A 23,587-nucleotide genomic window follows, 5' to 3' on the forward strand; every position below is an offset into this window, starting at 1 on the left:
ACCTTAAAGCTATAGGGAGAAAAGGTTTGAGTGATTTGCTGGAGCAAATCTCTTAACTCTTGAAGATTCACAAACATTTCAGGAATATGTAATGCAAAATACTATACACAAGACTACAAGTATCAAATAGCTAAACTAAAGAGAATTGAAGTTATTAAAAGATGGAACAAATGTTTTTAGGTCATGAAGTTGCAAATACTTGGAGGAAAACTTACTTAGCACTAACCTAACTTTCTGGACTTTGCCTCCTCTCCAGTAGCTTTGCTTCTTCAGGTACCCTCTGTCCTCTTCTCCCCTTCATTTCTATTCCCCATGAATTAACTTCTAATCTAATTTCTAATTAATTTCATTAATCTAATTTCTCCCATTAGAATGTAATAGTTTCTTGAGGTCAGGAACTGTCTTCTTTGCTTATATTTGTATTCCCAATGTTTAGCACATAGTGCCTGGACCATAAGTGCTGAATATTCTTTATCTATCTAAAAATAAAGACAGAGAACAGTATGATTATGGTCATATTAGCAATCTTTCCACCTTCTTGGGAAACCTTGAAACAAAATGAATAGAAATTTTTTTATTTCTTGCAGAAATCTTCACAATGAGTACTTTAAAAATTGAAAAACATGAAAACACTAAGAGAAAAATATTTTCTTTCATGGTTTTATGTCAGAATAGGATCACAAGTTCAAAGATTTAGAGGTGGAAAGAACTTTAGAGAGGTCCAGAAAGGTGATGAGATTTTACCACAGTCCTGCATGTGAGTAGAAGAGATGGGATTCAAAGTCACTGTGAGTCTCAGTCTCCCCATTAGTTAATAGTCTGGCTATTAAAACTATCATGTGGCTAGGTGGTGCTGTGGATAGACTGCTAAACCTAGAGTCAGGAAGACTCATCTTCCTGAGTTCAAATCTGGCCTCGGACATTTACTAGCTGTGTGACTCTGGGCAAATTACTTATCCCTGTTTGCCTCAGTTTCCTCATTTGTAAAATGGGCTGGAGAAGGAAATAGCAAACCACTTCAATATCTTTGCCAAGAAAACCTCAAATGGAGTCATGAAGAGTTCATATGACTGAAACGACTAAACAACAAAATAGAACCTACCTCCCAAAACTGTTGTGAAGATCAAATGAGATGATAATGGTAAAGTACTTAGCACAATGCCTGGCACATAGTAAGCCCTACATAAACGTTAGATATTATATATAAAATTGTGTGCTCTCACTATTAAGGCTGGCTTTAGTGAGTACTCTTAAACTGAGCCATATTCTGTCACCTAGTAGTATCTTCATATTAAAAGGTTTAGAAGGTTCTAATCACTCAGTGATGATGCCCTGAAAGTAAAATATTTTTATTTTGGAAAGACTGAGGAGTAAGATTTTCAGTAGCAAGTTCTATCATGAAACCATTTCAGGTATTAGCAGGCTGACTATAGGAATAGGCACGTTTTATCTGAGACTCACATTAAACTAAGCCCAAAAGAGTAAAGTTAGTAAATAGAATAGGGATCTGCTCCTTGACAAACATTGAAAGAATTTTTTTAAAGCAACCCTATAAGTTCAATATTTTCATTACCCTTTTGTTGAAAACACATTCAATTCTGCCCATCATCTTTAAAAAAAACACTTGATTTTTTTTTTCCTCATTCCTTTACTACTGTCTTAAAACTTGGGTGCAGAATACCATAAAACTTCTGCTTACTGAATGGTGGGTGGGGCAGGCTGCTCACTGCTGGTGATTTCTAATTTCTTTGGTCTTGGAAAGACAGCATACCAACAAATATTATTATAAGTAAAAAAATGAACAAAATATTTTATAACTTTAACTGCAATGGGAAAATCCAGGGAGGGTGATAGAAATGAAGAAAAACTTGGTAGCCAGGACAATCTGTCACATCAATCTATTTTAAATTTGGTGGAAAACTTTAGTTTCTTAAGCCTCTGCTTTCTCAATGTTGAAAGTCCATTTTCAAGCAGAACCAAGATGGTGGAGTGAAAGCAGGAACCAGTCTGAGCTCCCTACCATACCCCTTCAAATACCTTTAAAAAGTGACTTTGAACAAATTCTAGAGCGGCAGAACCCACAGAGACAGTGAGGCATATTTCCAGCCCAAGACAACCTGAAGGGTGGATGGGCAAGGTCTGTTGCACCAGGCTGAAAGAGGAGCACAGTCCAGGGCAGGCCGCGCCAGCGCAGACCCTGCCCCAGCAAAGCCAGAGCAGGCCTTGGGGGACCGAATCACTGGCAGCAGCGGCAGTTTCCAGATTTCTCAACCCACAGACAACAGAGACAACTTAGAAGGTCAGCCGGAGGGGTCTGCTGGAACCGGGTGAGAGAGAAGCCAATACAGCCCCGGCACCAGCAAATGAGGAGCAGGCCCTGGGAGCGACTGAATCGGCAGCAGCAGTGGCCCTGCAGCGGCTGCACCTGGAGCTATCAGCCCACAGACAGAATGTTTGAAAGTAATCTATTTCGACTTCAAGGAGCCAGGATGGTGGAGTAAGCAGTAAGTCACTCTCACCCTCCCTTACTGACCTCAAAAAACCCAGAGAATATTGTCCCAGGAAAAATCTGAAAAAATGAAGCCAGCAGAAAGATGAGGTACAGCAGTCTTTTAGCTCATGAGGCTAGGGGAATTAATGGGAAAAGTCCCACTTGCTGTGGCTGAAGGGAACCAGTACAGGATGGGAGACATCTCAGCAAGCCAGTGGGAGATCCTGAGCCCCAGAGTGCTAGAGTAGGCAAGTGCCAACACCAGGCACACACCAGCCACCATCACCAGCTCCAACTCAGCACCAGGTAAGCTACCAGACTGCTAGGGCCTCCAGCTACTAGTCCCTGAGGCCCCAGCACACAGCACACAAATCAGTAACTAGGCCCCTAGCACCCAGCCCAAGAAGCCTGGGACAGTGCCCCCTGTACTCCAGAAGCAGAAATCAACTTTAAAAGATAGAAAAAAGGCAAACAACACGAGCAAGAAGCAACAAAGAAAAACAATGATTATAGAGCAGTATCTTGGGGACCGGGAAGATCAAAACACAAATTCAGGAGAGACCAACATTGTCAATATACCCACATCTGAAGCCTCAAAGGGGAATATGAACTGATATCAAGTCCAAAAATCCTTCTTGGAAGAGCTCAAGAAGGATTTTAAAAGTTAAACGAGAGAGGTAGAAGAAAAATTGAACAATTCTTTTAAAAATACAATCGACAAAATGGAAAAAAGTACACTAAAGAAAACAACTCCTTAAAAAGTAGAATTGACCAAATGGAAAAGGAGGTACGGAAGCTAACTGAAGAAAACAATTTGTTAAAAATTAGAATTGGGCAAGCGGAAGCTAATGACTCTATGAGACATCAAAAATCAGTCAAACAAAATCAAAAGAATGAAAAAAATAGAAGAAAATGTAAAATACCTCTTTGGAAAGTCCATTCTCAGGGCTGAAAGGCCACACTGATACTTCCCCTTTGTCCTTCAGGTTTTGTAACCAGAAGTAGTCTGGCCTCCACACTTTGGAGGGGATGAAACTAAAGCTTGCTAAGATGTACATGTGATTTGTATGCACACATGTGGCTTACAGAGACATACCTGACAGGGTAATGATGGATATTTACTGTCTGTCTTGCAGAGGTTTCGTTCCCAGGTCTGCCTGGGGCTTTGCTCAAAGCATCCCCTTCAACGCAAATCAAATTTTCACTGGTTCAGTTAACCAAGTCAATGGAACCTTAATGTGGCAAAGGCAGTAAAGATGGTATGTTTGTGTGCGGGTGTGTGTCTGTGTGTGTGTGTGTGTGTGTGTGTGTGTGTGTGAATGTAGACAAATATCTTTCCTCCTTCAAGTAAAGAACTACAACTAGAAACTGTAACTGCATAAACAAGTAACGAAACTCCAAATGATAATAAATCAATCACCTCTTCCCTATGGGAATATTAGAGGCCTATAATTTCTGGATTAAAATATATATTCCATGTATGAACATATAGAAATATGTCAATATACTACAAAAACATGAAATATTAAAAATATTCCCATATGTACATATATACCCTTGGGCAAATCACTTAACTATCTGGGCCTCAATTTCTCCATCTTTAATACAAGGATTCCTACCTCATGGAATTTTGAGGAAAATCCTCTGTAAATTATAAAGGGCTATATGATGCATATATATGCACACACACACACACACACACACACATACAATATGTTCCAAAAGTCTCAATCCTGTTTTAAGCTTTATTAAGATTTTTGTATGTGTGTGTATGTATATGTATATCCATGCTTTTTCCCATGACAACCAGAGGAGAAGGGGCTATGAAAGGCAATAAGGCCTACTCTAAATTTAGGTTTCTCACCAGACTTCTGCTTAAGTTCTGGTAAGAAATCCAAGATCATAAACAATCATAATCTCTATCTCAGACAGACACACAGAGCTTTAATCACTAAGAATTCTAGTACTCATATCTAGTATTAATTTGAAAATAAGTAAAATGACAGTTTTTGGAACTTGTAGCATACATACACGACTTTGTCAAAATGTTTAATTGTTTAAAAAAAATAACAACAAACAAGTAGTATGTTTTCATCTACCATTAGGAAGCACCAATTCTCCAGAAGTAATCATGATTTATAAAAATAATTACTGCACTTAATATTAATAAGTTCCTTTTTTTTGCTTGTGTAAAGCTGTGATTTCATTGGTAGGAAACTCCTCCTACCAAAGCAGATGAACACCTGCTCTGCTACACAGAGTTGCCAGGGGCACTGCCACACAGCCAGTATTGTCTGAGGCTGAATTTGAATCCAGGCTTTCTTCCCTAGGGAGCCAGCTTTCTATCTGCCATGCCATGCTGTCTCTCAACAAATTTCAAATTATTTCAAAACCTGTTCTACATAAAATACTGAAATACTTTTTTCTAGTAATAATAGGGACATAAATACAAAGCAAGGAAAAAGAGTATAGTGACTGATGAGTAGTTGGTCTGCTCCAAAGTATTAGAGGCTGCTGGTGGAGCTATGGATAGAGCTCTGGACCTAGGGAAGACCCAAGTTAAAATCCAGCCTCAAACACTTATTAACTCTGTGATCCTGGGTAAGTTGCTTAACTCTGTCTCAGATTCCTCAACTGTAAAATGGTGATATTAATAGCATCTTCCTTCCAGAGTTTATGAGGATCAAATGAGATAACACTTATAAAAGTGCTTAGCACAGGGACTGGCACATAGTAAGTACTCTGTATAAATGCTTACTCCCTTCTCTTCCCTACTAAAATGGACATTGGGCTGGGAGTCAGAAGCCTTGGATTCTAGTCCTTGCTTGATCTGGTTAGTGATTTGCTGTCAGCTCTCTCTGGGCTTCAGTTTCTTTATCTCTAAAAATATATTTTAGAACTAGATGATTCCTAAAATCTTTTCTGGCCCTAAAATTTGGCAATTTCCCATAAAGCATCCAAATTTCACATCATTCAGTAGTAGGGAATGATGACATATATGTACTTTACCTGATTCTAAACCACTGCAAAATAACTGTGAAATTCAACCGAAACCAAAACCTTGACTCAAAGCTTGTACCACAGGAAAGATCTAAGCACTTGCCAGAAGATTTATTGTACCTTGATTAAAATCACAAAAAATATAGTAGTGTCACACGTAAAGCACATATTCTTAGTATTCTAGGTCTTATAAGCCAAGGAGTCTCCAAAGGAGTTTCATTACATAGTCTAAAAGTCAAGCCCTACAATGGTGATATAACGTACACACTTTCAGATGTGGTCACTCTATCATGAGTTTTTGCTGAATTGTTTTTCTTTGTTCACGAGGGACGGTTGAATGAAGGGAGGGGAGGACGGTGGCTTTGCTTACATGTTTAGAAATTACTTTTAAGTAAAAACAAAAGGCATCCATAAAACTTATTTTTAAAAAATTAATGTTTTAAAAGTAAAGCCCCCAGATTATCAGCCTTGAAATCCCACAATATCTAAAATAGAGCAGAAAATAAAAAGGAAAACAAAAGTAAGCATAGGATAAGAAATGGTAGGAATGTTAAAGTAAGATCAAGGTAGAACAAAACAACACAAATTCTGTTCCTGCCATGGCATATAATTGAGCTGCTAAAAAGCAAAATCTGTTAATCATTTTAAAATGAGAACAACAGGATTTTGAGTAGAAAAGAGTTGATTATTCTATCACATTTAAATTGATTTTTCACTTTGTTTTGGTTTTAGAAAGAAATGAAGCAATCAATGACAAACTTTGTATCATTTGAGATGGGAGATGCTGACATGAAAACATATCACTTGGTTTTATATTTATATTGCTCTGGTTTAAGTTTCAAATTGGGTGGCCCCTTAAAGTTCAGTTTGGAGGGAAGGATTAAACTAACTTTTTAAAATGCCAAGTCAAATGCAGCCCAGCTCTTCCTGTTCATTCATACCACTTCTGTCTGGAGTTTCACTACTAGATGGTAACTGATTAAATTCAATTTAAAATAGTGCCTTTCAGGTTCTTCAGATTCTATATCAGTCTATTTTCCTCCCTAAGCCTTTCTCTCACTCTGAAAAAACAGTTCTGAAGAAAAGATGGCACTCCATTCTTTCATTCACACCAGGAAGGATAAAGTGAAATAGAGTTCCCATCACTGCCCTCCTGGGCTCTCTATTCCTAGGCAAAGCAAAATTGGCAGGATTCTCTTGGCCACAGGAGAAAGCTGAGCCCAAGGAAAATTCCCTAAAGCATGCTGGGTCCATTTTTACCCTACTTCCTCAAGCTATTCAAGACTGATTTTTGCAGACTGGACCATGGAAGGAGAAAAAGCACGTAGCAATGTAATATCATGTAGTCAAATTATCTGTGTTGGTCTCTTATCCATCTACTAACTATAAAGTCCTTGGGACCTGGGACTCTCTTTTACCTTTCTTTGTATCCCTAGTGCTTAGCACAGTACCTGGCACGTAGTAGTTGCTTAATAAATATTTATTGATTGATAACTAGACAGTAAGCTTCATGAGAGCAGGACAGTTTACTATCTAACCTGTGCATCTTTCTGAGCACCTAGTACACGAAAAGCACAAACGTAAGTTTGTCGTTGTAGAAAAAGAGCACCAGATAGAATCAGAAGATATGGGTTCAATTTCTAACACCAGCTACCTATTACTTGTGTGCCATTGGATAAGTTCCTTAACCTCCATGAGCCTCAGTTTCCTCATGTATAAAAAGAAGAGGTTAGACTAGATGGCTCCCAAATTGCTTTCCTGCTCTCAATCTATTTCCTTAAACTCAATACATCCAAAATGGAATTCATTATGTTTCTCTCCAAAACAACCCTCCTCTCTTTCTAACTTCTTTAATCCCGCAGAAGCCACTTCCATCCTTCTATTCACCAGGTTCAAAAATAGTCATCTAGAAAGCCTCCTTCTCCCTCACAACTTGTATCCAATCAATTGCTAAGTATTGTTGATTCCGCCTCTAACTTAGCTCTTCTCATATATCATATTCTTTCTTGTTCTTCAGTTGTTTCAGTCATGTCCAATTCTTCATGACCCCATTTGTGGTTTTCTTGGTAAAGACACTGGAGTGGTTCGCCATTTCCTTCTTCAGTTCATTTGCCTCAGGAAACTGAGGCAAACAGAGTTAAGTGATTTGCCCAGGGTCATACAGCTAGTAAGCATCTGAGGCCAGATTTGAACTTAGGAAGATGAGTCTTCCTGACTCCTATCCACTGTGCCACCTAGCTGTCCCCTCTCCCCAAATTCTCTCTACCCATTCCCTAGCTCAGGCATTTATCACCTCTCCCTGGATAACTGCAACAACCTCCTATTTGTTCTGCCTGCCTCAGGTCTCTTTCCTTTCCAATCCATCCTCCACCCCGGTGCTAAATTGATATTACTAAGTCACTTCTCTGTTTAAGAAGCTCCAATGAGTCCCTCTTGCTTTGACAATCCAAACTAAACTTCTTTCCCCACATTTAAAGCCCTTTAAAATCTGACCCCAACTAACTTTTTAGCCTTATACACATTCTTCCTCTTCTGCATATTGTCCAACCAAACTGGCACTTCTGCTGTTTTTCACACAATGGAATTTCATTTTCTATTTCTGTGCTTTTACACAGGCTATCTGCCATGTCAGGAATGTACTCCATCCTTACTATGCCTCACAGAATATTTAGGCTTCCTCCAAAGTTCAGCTTAAGTGCTACATCCTACAGGAAGTCTATCTTGTTCTACCCAGTTGCTATCACCCTCCCTCCAGAAATACTTTGGATTTATTTAATTTTCTCTATATGTGTTGTTATATAGACCATAATGTTCTAGAAACTATTTCTAACTGGTTTTGTATTCCCAGAATATAGTACAGAGCCTGCTACATAGTAAGCATATAATAAATGCTTGGTGAATTGAATTGTTATCCAATCAACCAACCAATCACTAGGCATTTAGCTCTTCTTACACTATATTCCCTTTGCTAGAAGAAACACCCTAAAATTCACGACACTTTACCTTTGCTTCTAGTTGTGCTTCTCCATGGAAACATTCAGAAGCAGCATCCCAGAAAATAAGACTAATGGATTAATGAAGAATATACAGCCTTGGGGGCAGAGCCAAGATGGCGAAGGGAAAGCAGTGACTGTCTTGAGCTCTCTCCCAAAGCTCTCCAAATACCTAAAAAAATGGCTCTAAACAAATTCTAAAGCAGCAGAACCCACAAAAAGACAGAGTGAAACAAATTTCCAGCCCAAGACAGCCTGAATGGTTGACGGAAAGGTATATCGCACCGGGCTGGGAGAGGAGCGCAGTTCGGCGTGGGCGCGCAGGCCACAGCGACCCTGGAGCAGGCCTCAGAGTACTGAATTGTGGGCAGCTGTGGGGGTTTCCAGACCTCTCAACCCCTGAATGCCAAAGACAACGTGGAAGGTCAGTGGGAAAAGTCTGTGACTGCGGTGAGAGAGGAGCTAAGTCTCAGCCACAAGTCTCGAGGGCCACCTGGGGCAGTGACTGTTTCCTGAACTTCCAGCCCACAGACTGAGGGGGAATCAAGTGACTGATCAGAGGGGGATTGCAAAGATCTCTTTGCCAGGGCTGAGGCAGGAATCTCTTGCTTTACCAGTGCTTGGATCTGGGTCACAGTTCTGAGGGGCAGTCCTGGGGCAAGGAAGAGAGCTGGTGTGGTGGAGCTTGTTGTGGTGATGGAGAGGAAACACCTCGCCTCTTATCATAGCACCTTGGAAGAACTGAAAATTTACAGGTCGCTAGAAGTACCTCTGAAACCAGCTGTACCAACCCCCGAAGCTTGGGACAGTACACTCTTCACATTGGAAGCAGACTTTTACCTTAACAAAGAGTTTAAAACTCAAGTAGTAATTGGCCGGAATCATGAATAAGCAGCACAAAAAGAGTCAGACTACATTATCTTACTTTGGTGACAAAGAAGATCAATACATACAACCAGAAGAAGACAACAAAGCCAAAGCTCCTACATCCAAAGCCTCCAAGAAAAATATGAATCAGTCCCAGGTCTTGGAAGAGCTCAAAAGGGATTTTGAGAAGCAAGTAAGAGAAGTAGAGGAAAAACTGAGAGTGATGCAAGAAAATCATGAAAAACAAGTTAACAGCTTGCTAAAGGAGACCCAAAAAAATACTGAAGAAAATAACACCTTAAAAAATAGCCAAACCCAAATGGCAAAAGAGGTCCAAAAAGCCAATGAAGAGAAGAATGCTCTAAAAAGCAAAATTGGACAAATGGAAAAGGAAGTCCAAAAGATAACTGAAGAAAATACTTCCTCAAAAATTAGAATAGAGCAATTGGAAGCTAGTGACTTTATGAGAAATCAAGACACTGTAAAACAAATCCAAAAGAATGAAAAATTAGAAAACAATGTGAAATATCTCATTGGAAAAACAACTGACCTGGAAAATAGATCTAGGAGAGAGAACTTAAAAATTATTGGACTATCTGAAAGCCATGATCAAAAAAAGAGCCCAGACATCATCTTTCAAGAAATTATCAAGGAAAACTGTCCCGATATCTTAGAACCAGAGGGCAAAATAGAAATTGAAAGAATCCACCGATCTCCTCCTGAAAGAGATCCCCAAAGGAAAACTCCTAGGAATATTGTAGCCAAATTCCAGAGTTCCCAGGTCTAGGAGAAAATATTACAAGCAACCAGAAAGAAACAATTCAAGTATTGTGGAAACACAATCAGGATAACACAAGATTTAGCTGCTTCTACATTAAGAGACTGCAGGGCATGGAATATATTATTCTGGAGAGCAAAGGAGATAGGATTACAACCAAGAATCACCTACCCAGCAAAACTGAGTATAATCCTGCAGGGGAAAAAATGGTCATTCAGTGAATTAAAGGACTTTCAAGCATTCTTGATGAAAAGACTGGAGTTGAATAGAAAATTTGATTTTCAAAAGTGGAACATGAAGAGGTGAACAGGAAAGAGAAAATCATAAGAGACTTAGTAAGGTTGAACTGTTTACATTCCTGCATTGAAAGATGATATTTGTAACTCATGAGACTTTTGTCAGTATTAGGGTAGTTGGAGGGGAAAAAATTATATGTATGTATATATAGATATAGATAGATAGAGAGCACAGGGTGAGTTGAAAATGAAGGGGTCATATCTGGAGAATAAAATTAAGGGGTGAGAGAGGAATATACTAGGAGAAGGAGAAAGGGAGAGGTAGAATGGGGTAAATTATTCCACACACACAAAAAAAAAAACAGAAAAGGCTCTTACAGTGGAGGGGAAACAGGGGAAGGTGAGAGGGAATGAGTGAATCTTATTCTCATAGGATTTGACTTAAGGAGGGAATAACATACACACTCAATTGGGTATGGAAATCTGTCTTACCTTACAGGAAAATAGGGGGGGAAGGGGACAAGAGAGTAGGGGAGTGATAGAGAGGAGGGCAGATTGAGAAAGGGGGTAATCAGAAGCAAATACTTCTGAGGAGGGACAGGGTCAAAAGAAAGAATAGAATAAATGGGGGGGCGGGATAGGATTAAGGGAAATAGAGTTAGTTTTTCACAGCATGTCTACTATGGAAGTGTTTTGCATAACTGCACATATAGAACCTATATTTAGTTGCTTGCCTTATCAATGAGGGTGGGTGGGGAGGGAGGAAGGGAGAAAATTTGGAACCCAAAGTTCTAAAAACACATGTTCAAAAAAAATGTTTTCACATGCAACTGGGAAATAAGAAATACAGGAAATGGGGTACAGAAATCCATCCTGCCCTACAGGAAAATTGAAGGGGAAGGGGATAAGAGATGGGGGGGAGAGATAGAAGGGAAGGCAGACTAGGGGAAGGGGTATTTAGAATGCATGCCATCTTGGGGTGGGGGCAGGGGCGAGATGAGGTGGAAATCTGGAACTCAAAATCTTGTGGAAGTAAATGGTGAAAACAAAAAAATAAAAATAAAAATTACCATAACAAAAAGAATATACAGCCTTCAAAATTTAAAGCCATACTGAAGTTTCTCTCCATCAAATTCTCTAGCAATGTTAATTGACAGAATATAAATCTGTGAAGTAGTTAATTATTAAAGTTGGTCTTTTGGACATTTATCCAACTAGCTGCTTATTTCATGGAAAATTTTAATGCAGCTGCACAACAGATCAAAAAAGCAACTTACCATGTGCTTTCAAAAGTACTCTTTATTTTTCTTGTAATATTTTATTCCTACTTTAGTTCCCTTTTCTACTTTACCATTTGATTAGCTGCTAAAATGGACAGGTTCAAACTAGGGGAGTAATAAAAATTCATTTATTTTAATTTCTAGGATACTGTAAACGAGATTCATGAGATTAAGGACATGAATTCCAAGTGCTTTGTTCATATAGCATATTGTGTTTGTTAGTATTGCAGTCTCAGTCAACTAAGAAATTTGGCAAATAATTCTTCCTTCACGCAAGAACCTTTTGACTCTATACACCTGTGTTCTTTAGCCCCGTACCAGACAAGTGCCACCTTACACATACAGCGCATGAGTGTGCGCACGCGCACGCACACACACATGCGTGGATCTAGCCAAACAGTTACTTTCTTAACTGTATTCACACGATTCACATTCTTCCTTACACATGCACTTTCCTCTTCTACTCTCTTTACTTACTTTTTTCCAATATTTAGTACTCAGGTTTTTGTATTGTTTTCCCATGACAAGCATTTTTTCCCTTCACAGCATCACAGCTGCCAAACTGATATTCCAACAGCATAGGTCTGACCATGTCACTTCTGTGCTCAAAGTTTCTCTATTGTCTCTAAATAAAATATAAAGGTCTCTGTCATTCAAAGTCCTTCACAGTCTGGCTTTAGTCCAACTTTTCAGTCTGATTTCACAGTATTTCCTCTCATGCACTAAATTGAACTGTTATTCCCTGGATACTACATCCAATCTCTAACCTCCATGCCTTTGCACAGGCTGTTTCTTAGGCCTAGAATCCTTTCCCTCCTCACCTCTACCTCTTAGAAGCCCTGTTCTACTCAAGGCTCAGTTCAAGCGATACCTCCTACAAGACCTGTAAAAGACTTTCTTGTGTTGGCATCCCATCCCTACTCTGTAATTGTTTTCTATCTTTATTTTTCATATATATTTTGCATTTACTTATGGAACCCCTGTCCCAGAGTCAAGTGGTATGTGACTCTTCGCTCACTGGTGGAAATGAATGCCCAAGGGATAGGGTGGAGATGGGGAGAGAAGTAGTGCTCCAGTCTAAGTAAATCCTTTTCAAGACTCTCCAAGGACAGTCCACTTTGGGAATTTTCAAGTACCAGTCCTCTTCAGAACTCTTCAAGCTCTAGGGACTCTTTAATTTTTCAGTCGCTTTGAGTACTTTTGGCTTCTAGCTCTGAGAAGGAAGCTGGAAGAAGCCAACCCCATTTCAGATTGCTGAAGGAAAAGACTCTGGGAAGAGAAAAGAGGAGCAGGCAGTCTCCATCATGTTCCTATATCCATCGTGCTATGCTAGAGATTTTGGTGGAACTTCACCTTGGACGAGATCTAGGAACCTCTATCTTGGTTGAGCTGAATTATCTCATTCACTCTGTATTGTCTGGTATATATTCTCCTATGTATAATTTCTATGGTTTTGCTACAGTTTGGATAAATGGGTTTCTTAGCTATTTACTCTGTATGTTCAATGTGGAATTGGGTAGGAAAGGGGTCAAGTCTCAGATACAAAATTTGAGGTCCTCTTTCCCCCCAAATGACAAAGCAATCAGCAATTAAATTGAACCTGATCACATCCCCAGACTAGTAATATTTGAGAGCAAATCAATACCATTATGGCTCAGTACCCCCTCTCTCTGAGGATAGCAGTGTGGCCTCCAATCCCAACTTTCTGCTTTTCCTCCTAGAAGGAATTAAAGTCTTCCTTGGACAAGGGTACAGGGAGAAGAGGCTAGAGATGTCTATTCTGCCTCCCTTTAAGTCACACAGTGACAGCCCTTGATACACATAGGCCCTCACTACCTATGGGCCCACTCCCTACACTTATCTGTGTATGTGTCATTTTCCCCAGTAGATTGTAAAGTCCTAGAGGGCAGGAACTGTTTTCCTTTTTGTCTTTGTATCCCAAGATGAGTAGCTGGGACATAGCAGTTGTTTAATAAATGCCTGTTGAATTTATTTAAATTGGTTTTTTAAAGTTCAATGTTTTTATAAGTTCTCACACTAATTTTTAAACGAAAGAGCACTGCAAACAGCCCAGTGCTTTACCATTATCCCCAACTATTGTAACAGTAGATATGTTTGTGTGCAAATTACTTAGGACAAGTAATAATTTTGATATGGTTTCTTTTTGTGACACAGTGGTTATACAGGTGTATGCTTCTACTAATGTTAACCTAACTCATAACCTTTGACTCTGACTAGATAAAACTATATTGAGATGGTTTTCTCACCTCTAGTTAAGTTTCTGTTAATTGACTGTGAGATTTTGTGCCATACATGTGTTTCATTGCTCTTTTTGCTGTTTTTTTTTTAAATTCTGTGGTTTTTACTTTAAAAAAATGCAAAATTTGTGGTTCTTAAAGAATACACTTCATTGACAAAGATATTTCAGTGTCTATTAGTTTAGGGAAGTCAAGCATTTCAAGGATCATTTGTGCCCACAATGAAACTACATTAGTGACATGAAGTGTAAAGGAAAGTAAGGTTTAAAAACAAACCAAGATACCAAGAGCTGAAAAACTACGGTAATAAAACATTTTCATTAATCTTCAGGAAAAAAAAAAGTTAAGACCTTTAGAGAGAGTTGTTATTAATTCCATTACAGTATGGCAAAGATTGAAATTTGAAGAATATTGAGAAAACTAGAAGACGAAAAAAAGCGGCTAATTGATGCTATGAAGGGAAAAAATGCTTGTCATGGGAAAACAATACAAAAACCTGAGTACTAAATATTGGAAAAAAGTAATTTTCCCTGACGAAACTCACTTTTTTACATAAAGCTATTCTGAAATCACTGTCAAAAGTTCAGGTGAGCCTGTAAGATATAGGCATCTTCATCACATTGTAAAATAACCACCCCAAAATGATATTTCAGTAATTTTTAAAAATTTCTTTTGGGGAAGAGAAGGAAATAAGCATTTATATAGCACCTGCTACGTGCCAGGCACTGTGTCAAGTGCTTTACAAATGTTATCTCAGTTGATCTTCACCTACCTAACAGGTTAAGTGCTATTACTAACTTCATTTTACATGTGAGGAAACCGAGGTAGACAGAGGTTAAGTGACTTGCCCAGGATCACACAGCTGCTAAGTATCTGAGGCTGGATTTGAACTCAAGTCTTCCTGACTCTAGGCCCAGAATTCTATCTTCTGAGCCACCTCGCTGCCTTTTGGGCTTGGAAGTCCTCTGGTCCCCCCTTTGATAAAAGTATTGATGTAATGAAAAAAAGTTGTTCCAGACTTACAGAAATTTCCAAATAGTGCTAGAATACTGCAATATGACCTTTCATCATGTCACAAACAGTTATGAAATTTATCCAAGAGACGATAATAAACATGCTTCAATAGCCTGGGAACTCACCTACTTTCGTGAAAAACCTATAGGCTATAATGAAAGCTAGACTCGGGAAATGAATTGTTCATCAAACATATGTTTAATATCTAATATATAAATATTTCATGATGAATAATTAAAGAATGTATCAAAATCTTGTGGACTTAATTCCAAATTATTTAAAACAAATGGCTGAAGCAACAGGGGGCCACATTACATACTGAGACTTCTTTTTAAAGATGTAAAAAGTTGATTATTGTAAAAGTCAATAAATTTAATTACTTTACTTTGTTCTGGTTAATTTACACACCACTGTATTTGCTCCTTATCCATAACATTACACTTCCCACTTCCCCACTTCTGCATTGATTTTGTCCTATGCCTGGAATGCCTGCCCTCCTCACCACTTCCTTTTGGACTTCTTAGCTTTTTTCAGGTCTCAGCTAAATTGTCATACCCTTCACAGAGCCCTTCCTGATCCCCTCAATTAAGGGTGTCCTTTCAAAAGTTCTCTCTCTCTCTCTGTATATATGTATGTATGCACACATATGATAGAAAGATTAAAGTGCTAGATTCTGAGTCGGGGAGACATGGGTTCAAATCCTACCTCATACACTTAACACTTAGCCTATGAGTTTTGGTTTCCTCATTTGTGAAATGGGAATAATAGCAGCACCTAGCTCACAGGACTGCTGTGGGCTCAAATAAGATAATGTGCATAAAGCACATTTTAAACTTGAAAGTGTTATTTAACTGTGAGATATTATTGACTCATCTGAGTAGATGTTACAGTCTAGAGTTGCTTGAAGGCAGAAAGTTTTGATTTTGTCTTTGTCTCCCCAGTTCCTATTACAATATTTGGCATAAAACAGGTTCTTAATACATGCTTAATGAATTAATTACCCTTTGCTCCAAGGGAAATGAGGCAAAAATAAAGGTTTCCACAGATTGCACCCCTAACCCCAGTCAGCTGGCCTGCAAATGTTCACTGTAGTCAGTCACAAGTGAGGCCACTTTGAGCAACGGGAATAGAAAGCCACAAATCCATTACTGCTCAAAAATTTCAATGAGTATGTGTTGTTAATGATGGGTCAAGAACACTTTATCATTCCCCAGATTCCACTGTGTGACATTAAAATTATCCTGGATATCTCTGAAAAACTAAATCCATGGCACTGCATAAAAAATACACCAACTAACTGAAGTGTGGTCTCAAGCAAAGCCACTTAACCACTTGATCTCAGTTTCCTCATCTATTTACCACAGGAATTAGTTTTTATCCCTAAAGGACTCTAACTTTCTGATTCTCTTAAGGTGGGATGAGGTGGGGGGGGGAGAAAACAGCTACACAAAAATCTTTCTCTTACCCAGAGGGTTTTTATAGTTAGTGTTTTTACTGTTAATATAATCTAGGGTTAGCATTATCACAAATTGAGCCTCAGTCCCTTTCTAGTAAAAAATTGTTTAAGGATAAGTAAAAATTTCTCCCCCCATCCAGAGATTTAGCAGCCAATTTTAAAACAGATTCAGTGCCAAACACAACCAGCAAAGCAAGGAAAGTATGCTTCCAGGTCCTTAGGGCTCAATGTTTTAGGACCTAGTGTGGAAAAGTTTTCCATAACCTGTTTCTAGAATCAACTTTCCATTCTTTCATTTCAACTTCCAACATCACAGTGTGAAAAACAAAGAATACTTTTGCTGGCATTCTTGTGACCAAGTAGGGAAAGGAAAAAGTCCGTGTTGGTTGGGCTAGTTAGATCCAACTAGAGATCTTTCCTCTTTCCAAAATGGCTCTCTTTGGCTGTATCTATACTTGCTCTATTCATCTCTCCTTTCTCTGCCAAAATAAGGTGGAGAAAAAAAGAAGTACATAATAAAGAATTCAAATAAATACGCCTACAGGGAAATATTTGGCAAATTCTATAATGCCATAAGGTACAAAAGGGATGGGCAAAACCATTTTGTTCCTAATTTTTTTTTAAGAAGTGAGAAATAAGAAAAATACAGAAAATAACAAAAACTGGGGAAGTCTTGGAGATCATCTAGTCTTTTCCATTCATTTTTCAGATAAGCAAACTGAGGCCCAGCTGACCAAGGTTTATTCAAGTCTAACCCAGCAGGAACTAGAACTCAGGTCTTTTGACTCCTAGGAGAATACGGGGAACACAATAAGCATTTATATAGTGCCTACTATGTACCAGGCACTGCACTAAGCACTTAGCAAATATTATCACATTTGATCTTCAAAACAAGCCTTTGAGGCAGATAATAGTATAGTACTGTTTTCACTAACCCACCCTATAGGATATCAGAACACCAATAACTATAAACTGCAGTTAATAAACACAGACTGATCCACTGACAGGGCTCCATAGTCTTCACTATATTTAGGCTAAATTTTAAGTGATTATAAATAAGGCATTTCAACAGAGGAAAGATGCCCTCAGTGGGTTAGTTATCTGTGACAGGACTATAGATAAATAGAATTCCAGTATCTGTCTGTCTGTCTTCCTCTCTCTCTCCAGGCACAGTGCCTGGCTCATAGTAAACACTTAAAAAATGCTTGTTTCGCTTCCTCCCTCCCTTCCTTCCTCCTTTCTTCCCTTTGCCTCCCTCCTTCCTTTCTCCAGCAATTTTAACCTCCGTGGACCTAGGATCCAGCACTACAGTAGAAAAGATAGGTGAAGGAACTCACCGGCTAAGTCCTACACTTGGAGCTAGACAACAGTTCATGTGAAAGAGATCTGAAGTTTTTTACAAGACCACAAGTTCAGTAGCATTCAAAAGTAAGTCATGGCAGCCCAAAAAGCTAGTGCAGTCTAAGATTGAACTGAGAGAGGTAGAGTGTTCAGTTATAGTCCTGTGGTGCTTTGCCCTGGTCAGATCCTAGAAGACTCTGTTCAGTAAGGGGATATATACACACAACAAGCTGAAAATTGTTCAGAGGAATATGAACAGTTTGGTAAAAGACCATGTCATGAGGGCTAGAAACTATGGCTATTTTGCCTGCAGAAGAAAAAGTGCTTAATAAACACTAGATGGATTGAAATGGATTGGAGGGGGAGAGGAGGAGGCAGAGAAGGGGAGTGCAATAATTGACATGCAACCACTTGAAAGAGGGATTTTACCTGTTTTGCTTGATCCCAGACACCAGAACTTGGAGCAATAGGTGAGAGCTGAACCCAGATTTAAGTTCAATAGAAGGAAAGACTACCTAACAATTAGAACTACCCAAAAGTAGAACTGATTATCTTGGGAGTTAGTGGATTCCCCTCCTCACTAAAGAAATATCTTCAAGCAAAAATTAGAAGGCCAAAGCTTCACTTAAATCCAGTTCACTTGCATGTCATGGCATCACCTCCCTGATGTCCCTGATGTATCCTTTAAGCACGAAGGATAAACAAGACCACTAATGATCACTTGTCTTAATGTTATGGAGGGGATTCCTGTGGCTGGATTAGACAGTGTTTGAGATCCCAACCAATTCTGTGATTCTGTTTTCAAATGTGTACAGCATTATTCTCTGCAGGGAAACTCTGATTCAGGGGTGTGGTTTTAAATAAAAGTCTGTCTTGTTATAAAGCACAGGTTTTTTTTTTATTATTTCTTCAAGGGAGGAGATTTTGTGCCTGGGCGTGGGAAAAGGGGTGGTTTTTAGGGACAGCCTCAAAACAGAGCAAACAGAATAGGTCTATAACCATTTTCCTTTAACCAATTCTCCAGTGGCTGAGGATAGTTTGGTGAGAGTTCAAGCACCTTCCTCCTTCCTCCTTGAGGCTGCCAGCTCATTATCATAGCTTTACAGGACCTCAAAGGCCATCTAATCAACTCTTCCTCCCCCCCCCCCCCCCGTTATTTTACAGCTGAGGAAACTGAGCCCCAAGATGACTCAGGATTGACTCACGGTTACACAAGCTGTTAAGTATCTTAGGTGGGATTCGAACCTAGCACCTCAGTCTCCAGGATCAGTGTTCTTCCACATTGACTGTCTGATTATACATAAGAACAAGTACAGCACCTCTGATTATTACAGTGCCTTTGATACAAGGGCCAGTGTGGGATTGACCACCTTTCCAATAGAGATAAATTCTGAAAGTGGTTACTGAGCCATCACAACTTAAGCCCAGAACAGTTCAAATAGTATGAACACCCAAGAGTTTTCTTAAGCAAATACTTTCTCAGTCTTTCTCATTATTGGCCAACCTATTCAGTGGCTCCTGAGGATGTTTTAGTGACTCCTTTGATACTGTTACCTCCGGCTACCCTGATACCATTTTCTTTCTTGAGGTCCTGGTCTGCCACAACCCCCAAAAGGGTGGGCAAGAGAAGAGCCCAAAGGGCACTGCCAGCAAACTTCCCAGGAGTTTGGAGCAAGTTTGAGGTGAACACCGCTGTCCCTCCCCACTGCCCCTACCCCCAAGACAGTCAGTCAATAAGCATTTATCAAGCGCCTATTATGTGCCAGGCACTGTGCTAACCTCTGGCAAATACAAAGCCCAAGAAACCGGGGGTTTAATGCACTGCCTCTGCAAGTATTTCGGACTCCTCTGCTCTCCGCGCTGTCCCTCACGGCCGCTGTCGCTGTCACCTCAGTCTCCTTCCCTCCCACCCACGGCCCCTGCCTCTCCGGAGACAACTTTCCAGAAGCCGCCGAGAAAGCCGGCAGGCTCGGGGCGAGGGGGAGACGGGGGACGCGGCTAGTTAGCAAGCGCTTCGGCAGCGGGCGAAGGTGCAGAGACCCCGCAGCGGGGGGCAGCAGCGGCGCCCCGTGCACGCGTCTCCCCGCGTCCAGGCTTCCCCCAGCCTCCCTCACCCCACCAAAAAAAGTTTCCGCTCCCCGCCCCCCCGCAAAGGTCAGCTCCTGGGAGGGGAGGGGAACCCAGAGTTCTCCAGCATCTCTTCCTCCCTCCCTTAGAGCCTCGCCCCCCGCCCCCTCCCCGACTCCCGGGGGAAGAGGTACGGAGCGGGCAGGAGCCTTTGCAAAGCCCGAGGAGCACGTCACCTGCTGCGGCAGGAAGCTGGTCCCTCTCCCGGGCCGGGTGCTGGCTCTTTCGGGCTGCCATGCCGGCTGCTGGAGGGCGGGCGCGAGCCTGCTTAGAGCCAGCTCGGGGAGCAGCCGCCCGCCGCCGCCGCTCTGCCTCCCATCCCCGCGGGGGCCGCCGGCCGCGAGAGTCAGCCGCGGCCGCCTCGGGACCTGCTGCCGCGCCTCTCGCAGCCTCCACTAGCTTCGGCCGCTGCGGCTCCCTCCGGGCTCGGTGCGCCGCCCTTCCTGGCCTCTTGCTTACTCCAACAGACTGGACGAGCAGCCAATCAGACCCCTCCTTTCGGAAGAGAGACAGAGGTTGGGTGTGTCCTAGAGCAGCACCTTGTGCTCTTTTGTTGGGGGGTGGGGTGGGGGTGGTGCTCAGGGTGTTTTCCTGCCTCGCCCAAAGGTAGGGCTAGGTTTCCACCCCTTAGAATGCTTGCTCTTTTGACAAACTGAAGCCCATGTACCCTCTTAACATGAGGAAACGTCTCGTGAATCCCCAGCCTCCTCGTACGTAGAACAGACAAGACCTGCTCAGTCTTATCTGGCCCAACAGAGACTGCCCCCGTGGGTGTTTCCCTGGGAACCTTCGTCCGACATCCATCACTTCTTCTGAATGACTAGTGTGGTGCTCGGTGCCTAGCCTTGGGATACAATGGAAAGAGCACTAGTTCTTCAGTCAGTGGGCTGAGTCCAATTCCCATGTTTGACAACTTTCTTTTTACTTGTGTAACTTTGTACAAATTACTTAGCTTCCTTGGGTATTAATTTCCTTAAGGGAGAGGGCTGGACAAACTGGCTTTCAAGGGCCCTCTAACTCCAGATCTCTGATCCTATGGCCTTTTTGGAAAAGAAAACACCAGGGATACTGCTCAGAATGTTCGTGGATTTTTGTAATGTTCTCTTCTCTGTTATTTATTTTCAATTAAACTAATCTGAAATTCTCAGGGCTACAGTAAAATGCAAAACCAAGGCTGTGATCTTTCCATGAAATTAGACTCCACACTCAAATTTCTCATTATTATTTTCCACTAAATCAGCAGAAAAGAGTGGTTTTAGTAATGTCTACAGCAATCACCTTTGTAATCTGAAATTCCCTTTGTGTAGGGGTATATGTGCCACTTGGGTTTCTCTGAGGCAAGAAAAACATTATTTAAAAAATTAACCCCGAGGTAAACTACTTTACCAGGGATGACAGAGAATCAAATTATTTAGCAGTATCAACAGTCAAAAAAAAAGTCTTGAAACAAGCTTCTTTCATCTTTCTCTCCCCAGACAGATGGAATCTTTGACAGAAGACAGATGGGAGAAAAATGAAAAGTCCTAGTGGATATATCTGCATTCTCCATCACATACAATTTCCCAAGACAAAAAAAAAATAGAAAAAGCCTGGATTTTCGGCATCTACTGAAACAGACATTTCATAATTGAAGGAAGATGTGTTAATTCGTTTGCATTTTACAACTAAAGACAGTGATTTGAGTCAATCTTTCCCTTCTGGAGACTGAGAGCTGAGTGGCTTAGGGGGTTATGAAGATAAAGAATTGGTGCACTTTGTTGTTGAATGAAATATAATGAAAATGTAGCCAAGCTCCACTTTTTGTTGAGGAAAAAAATCCTCCCAGCCAATCAGGATTTAAGGTCATCAGGATAGTTTTCAGTTTCCATAAACCACCAGTTGCATGCATGAAGCCACGTAGCCAGGACAAAATGGCTATGCCTTAAAGATACTGTTTCTAATTAAACCTAAACAGAACCGTTAGTAATGAAGTTCTAAAGTTCATTTGAGAAGTAGGAAAAAAATAGAACTAATTTCTCTTTGTTATAATAAAATAAAATTTACTTACATCTTGTAACTGCTGAACTAATTACTCTAATTGGCCAGTTCTCCCCTCCTACCAGATGATATTTATTAGTCTAGTTGCTTGTAATTTATCTGACACCAGTGTACTTAATCTTTCATGGTTAAGAGAAGTTTTCATTGTGTAGATTGAAGCCTATTATATCCATGGTTACTAATATGTTTATCAAATTTTTTATAAATAAATACTTTATTACAGGACATTAATTACACATACATCCTAAAAATTATGAAAACAACTCAAAAAGCAGCTGAGACTAATATAATTTCAATATTCATGTGATGATTTGAAATACAAGTAGGTTTTACAGCAATGGCTTTATATCCTTGTTCCATATATCCCCAAGTATATACAGAAAGTTTCCAAAGAATAAAAGTCTTCTGGGAAAAACAAAAAACTTATTGACCTATTTTCTATAACTGAGAACTGAAGTGAACCATCAGTGGAGAAGGGGACAATGATTAAGAAATAAATTTTCCTTTTGCTTTTTCCCTTTCCTTTATGTTCTTGCCTCTTTTGATTTTCCTAGACTCCATGTTCTTCTTTCTTACATTATGCTGACATTTTCACAGTAAGCAATTCTTTCTGCTGGCAAGCTGCTTCTGAAGACTACAATGTAGGTATGTGGGGTAGAGTTATGATGACTGGAAATGTGGCGAAGTAGACACACACTATCAGAGCTGACCAGCGTGGGAAGTGTCACTAGGGATCAGGTAGGCCAACTCTTTGATTTGACAAATGAGGAAACATAAGTACCATGTTGTCCAAAGTCACAGAAGTAGTATGTTGCAGAACCAATATTTCAGCCCAAATCTCTCTATGCCAAACCATCTATAGTTCATATTCATCAGAGGCTTCTGTGGCTGCTGACAAGTATTGAAATAGCATAGGATAAAAAAAAATTGACATTTACTAATACTCCAAATTTAGAGTAATATAATTCAGAAAAGCAAAGTCAGAGCGCTGGATTATGTCAATAAGCCAGTCCAAATCCGGAAATTCAATGAGTTCAGAATGAGCACTACCAAAAGCATATTCTATTCCAGTTAAAACATTTATACAGCCATTACTTAGGTTGCACAAGCATCAGAGATTGTAAAAGAGCTCAGTAATCTGTACTGGATTGAGAGTCAGGAAACAGGTTCAAATCATACCTCTCACCTACACCACCTTGGGCAAGTCATTTTACTTCTCTGGGTCCCTGTTTCCATAACTAACTAAGAGTTAGACCCCATGACTTTTGAGGTCCCTTCCAGCTCCAAATCTATTTTATGTTCCCTAGGACAACTGCAAGACTCTTAAGCTATTTTGACCGCTGGAGCTAGTGGTGAAATACAAATTTTACTTCCTACTACTGCCAATAATAAGACACTCTTGCATTTCTACTTTGCTTTAAAGTTTACAATGCGCTTTCCTCATGGCAGTCCCACCAAAGGATCCTTTTGTGTTACTTGAGGAATATTCTATAATATCTAGTCAAACTTGCAGCTAAACATAACTATTAGTGTACTAACAAATAATGATTAGTCTTTTAAACTATGAAAACTTAATCTGAAGGATAGTTGTTTAGTCATTTCAGCTCTGTCTGATTCTTTGTGACCCTAAGTGAGGTTTTCTTGGCAGAGATACTTGTCAGAGATACTGCCATCATAATTTTGATAATGACTTTAAAGGAGTGTTATTT

General features: G+C 40.1%; 1 protein-coding gene across 1 annotated transcript in view; it reads right to left on the reverse strand.

Moving 5' to 3' along the window:
- Window positions 1–20,130, reverse strand: part of OTULINL (OTU deubiquitinase with linear linkage specificity like) — a 39,332-nt gene extending 19,202 nt beyond the window's left edge. The window contains exon 1 of the mRNA XM_027868891.1: window positions 20,018–20,130. Within this exon, the coding sequence (XP_027724692.1) occupies window positions 20,018–20,078 (61 nt within the window). The 5' untranslated portion in view covers window positions 20,079–20,130. The remainder of the gene's footprint in view (window positions 1–20,017) is intronic.
- Window positions 20,131–23,587: the final 3,457 nt, after the last annotated feature.

Source organism: Vombatus ursinus, unplaced genomic scaffold (assembly GCF_900497805.2).
Source record: "Vombatus ursinus unplaced genomic scaffold, bare-nosed wombat genome assembly UNPS02014791.1, whole genome shotgun sequence".
Taxonomy (NCBI): domain Eukaryota; kingdom Metazoa; phylum Chordata; class Mammalia; order Diprotodontia; family Vombatidae; genus Vombatus; species Vombatus ursinus.